This window comes from Limulus polyphemus, unplaced genomic scaffold (genome assembly GCF_000517525.1).
Source record: "Limulus polyphemus unplaced genomic scaffold, Limulus_polyphemus-2.1.2 Scaffold107, whole genome shotgun sequence".
NCBI lineage: Eukaryota > Metazoa > Arthropoda > Merostomata > Xiphosura > Limulidae > Limulus > Limulus polyphemus.
Genome location: NW_013665717.1, coordinates 9,161 through 13,049, shown reverse-complemented (window position 1 = coordinate 13,049; position 3,889 = coordinate 9,161). Strand labels below are relative to the sequence as shown.

Genomic DNA, 3,889 nt, shown 5'->3' with positions numbered 1-3,889 from the left:
CTATTTCCTATCTTTGGCTTTCGTGTTTTTTACCCTTTAAATTTTGTTAAAATATTTACAGTGTTCACGTTTCTTTCTTTCCTACGTATTTTTATTGTATATATTTCTTTGCGTTTTAATTACTCTTTTTTTTTTTAGGTGTTTTGTTTTGCTCTGGGCTTTGTTGCCTTCATTTTTTTTCTTCATATCAACCACTTTCTGTTTAGAGTTTTCAGTCTTTTTTTCTACTTTTTTTGTGCTTCAACTCTTTCTTCAAAACAATAAAATTAACTATATACTCCATTGTGAACGTATTTGTTTTCAACATAGAGCTACCCATAACAAATGCTATGTTCTCGTCATGAATTCTTATACACAAGTTGAGGATAATTAACACATTATTGACCCTTTGCTCATTCTGTTTTTATCTTGTTATAGTTCTTTGATAATCGTTTTACTTAATTTGTTCAGGTGATGGCGTTGTAGGACTGTACAGGTCTTTTTTAGCAGCTGGAGCTACTGGAGTGGTTGTTACTCTATGGGAAATCAGAGATGATATTACTCTAGAATTTATGGAGACGTTCTACAATCATTACAGAGTAAGTTAAGAAAATTGTCAGGAAATAATGTTTGTCGAGTTCTTATTCTAGCACAAAAGTTCAGATTTAATAAATCAATATTAATTCAGTTTAGAAAAACCACCTACATCTAACATCGATAAAGACGACAAATAATATAATTATTATAATGTCCAGAAAAATTTTATTCTGTCCTTGATTAATAGACAGAAGGAAAAAGATACTTTAATTTAATATACCGATAGAATTATTTTAGATAAATTTAAAATATTTTGAGCTGTGCATATTTTTGATTATCAGACATGTTCTGATGAAGTTGCCTATTCGAAATATGAGTTAAGTAGGGAATAATTTCCCTGTAGCACACTATACATATATAATACTAAAACCTAATAAGCATTTTTGATATTGAAATCATAATTGAACTTTAAATAGTTGATCACACTCCCACACACCAGGTTTCTATTTACTTGTACAAACAGTACAGTATAAAGGCTTGCTCCACAAACCGTATAAAAAAACATTTATTTTGATGTATAGGGTGTCCCAAAATAAATACATAAAAAAAAATTTGAATAACCTTTTTTTTTAGCATTTGAGATAACAACAAGATTCAAAGCAAAATATCTTTTGATGTTGTAAGTTTTATTTAATTTAATTAATAAACTTATACACATCTTCCATCATTAGCTATAATCAATCTAATCCTGTGTTCAAATTCTGAGTAAAAATTTTCCAACACAGCATCACGATATGGATAGGAAGGTTCACTTCGTCAAGATCATTTGGTTTGTTATGGTAGACTTTTGTTTTTAAAAAGCCCCAAAGATAAAAGTCTAAAGGGGTCCTTGATGATTTCGAAATACGTTACTGCCCACTAGAAACTCTAGGTACATGCATGGTCTTATATGAAAGTAATAAAAAGAGAAAACAAAAGAGAGCCAAAACATTATATATTTTGTCTTTAGGTATAACATTTAACTCAATTTTATTACTCTTCCAGGTGTTTAATAATTTTTATTTTTGTAAATCTATGCACCGTTATTGTATAGAATTGTCTTACCTTACAGGATTTTCTATATTGGAACTTAGCTACATGATGCTCCTAACATGTTCTAATGGAAATGATGTTTATTTTTCTGAATTAAATTAAGTTACACGTTCGTTTATTTCCCAGAACAAAGACGACGTTCCAGCAGCTCTGAGAGCGGCCATGATGTATCTGTTAAAAGACAGAGAGCTTCCCCCAAGTCAGTGGGCGGCCTTCTCACTCATAGGTGTTTCTAGAGAAAAGAAAACAATGTAATCGCTTCGAATTAAACCTATTTTATTTGTAAGGATTTCTTGTCATCCAAGCCGACCAAAAAGAAGAACAAATATCCAGTCCTCGAAACTTATCAATAGAAATACTTAAAGATTTCTGTAGTATCAGTTAAAAATGAATTATTGTCGAAATGTGAAAACAAAAGTATGATGTATTATAATAAATTAACCAAATCTCACTCAAATGTTGGCATTCAGTGTAATTATGAAGATTACTTACACTACTCAGGGTAAAAAATAATAACAATGATAGTTACTCTATCTCTTTATTGCACCATTAAAATAGTAAATTTATAGTGATTTCCAGTCTTTTTGTTTTTCAAATTGTTCTAACGTGTTCAAGTTTCAGCCATAAAAGTTTCCTCGTGGAAATTTGTACCTTATTCTAGCCCACAAAATCTCAAGAGTACTTGTTACATGATGTTTCATTCTTATTGATCTGATACATTTAGAAAGCCTATATTACATAAACTTGTTGGATTTCTTTGACGATTTAAATTCTTATTGTATTTTTTAAGTCCAGGTATTCTTGGGATTATTTAGTAATTAAGGCTATTATCTGTAGAGTATCGACAGATATATTTTTTTTTATATTCTCCGAACCGCAAGTAGAATCTACATGTTATTCTATTAACTAGATGTCAGTAGAAAATATTAAATGACCATACAGGCTATTAAACCATCCAGAGATGATCAAGTATGACATATTATGTGGTTTCCAAATCTTACTTTCAGAGCGCGTTACCCAACAGAATAAGTGATGATGTCATTTTTAATTCAAACTACGGAGAAAATACGAAATTGTTAACCATTTATGAAATCGGTTGTATTGTGGTTGAATGTAAATAGGACAACCAAGGTAGGAACACATGATGAGATTGAAGGAACACCAATATGACATAAATATAGTAAAATAATGTCCTCTACTCTAGTTGAACGTTTCTGGAAATGTGATAGTAAATATTATTGGAAAATGTGAGAAAAAAATATTAAGAACTGCACAAACAAACATAAGAAGGAACTTAAGAGAGATTATTTATATAATTACAAACATCTGTGTGTATAAATAGAGACGACAAACCAATCAACATACTCTATTCGAATAACTTTCGTCGTAAGTATTCTATTATTCACTATTTACCTATCCCCTTTTCCCTTGCCTCCTGCCCTTGTTTTTACAGAAATGAACGTACCTATTAATAGTTGGTGTTTAATGTAGGCTAAATTAACACCGTATTCACAAATCCTGCTGATGGTAACTCGGTTAACAAAACTAGTCGGTTGAAACTACTAACAAAGTGTTTGTCTTTCATTGTACCAAATTCTTCGGTTTTGTTTTACACTCTTAAACAAGACATACGGTAGTGTGTCATGCAGCCAAAACAGTCTGCACGACACACTGTATGTTATTAACAGCAGTGACAGTTTAGCAATTTTCCATTTTCTGTAGTTCGGACTGTGGTAATCAAAACTAACACATATTTTCAGTGGACCCTTACTTCACATACCAAATTTCCAGGCAATCCATCAAGAAATACACGAGATATAAAATCTCAAACTTTGATTGAATTTTTCCTTTTTTTTTCTTCTTTGCACCAAAAATAGGAAAACTTTATTTGATAGAAAACATACTTAACTTTCATGGTTTTTTTTTTTTCAAATTTGGTACACTGATAGATCTTTACAAGCTACAATTAGGTGTCAAACTTGGCCTAAATATAAGCCACGTGTGCAAAGTTATTCAACAAAAAAAGCTCAATTTTGAACAAAATATTTGCACACGCCTACGCAAAAGGTCGCGTGAGCGATCTGTCTGAAATTTTTACTAAGAGTAAAGGAGGATGGTTTTTAGTTTATTTATCATTCGAATTAAAGAAGGCTGATTTAGAGTAGCAAAACCACAGGGTGAAAGCAGGTGCAGATATATAAATATTGATTAGGCCAAGTAAACTAGACCAACGGTAGAATTTCTAGTTCAAGTTTTCAAAAGAATCATACGGGTTGACGGG

General features: G+C 31.1%; 1 protein-coding gene across 1 annotated transcript in view; it reads left to right on the top strand.

Moving 5' to 3' along the window:
• The window catches only part of LOC106470912 (tetratricopeptide repeat protein 28-like), a 60,846-nt gene extending 58,781 nt beyond the window's left edge, over positions 1-2,065 (top strand). The window contains exons 18-19 of the mRNA XM_013931493.2: positions 451-578; positions 1,735-2,065. Coding sequence (XP_013786947.1) covers positions 451-578; positions 1,735-1,863 — 257 coding nt within the window. The 3' untranslated portion in view covers positions 1,864-2,065. The remainder of the gene's footprint in view (positions 1-450; positions 579-1,734) is intronic.
• Positions 2,066-3,889: the final 1,824 nt, after the last annotated feature.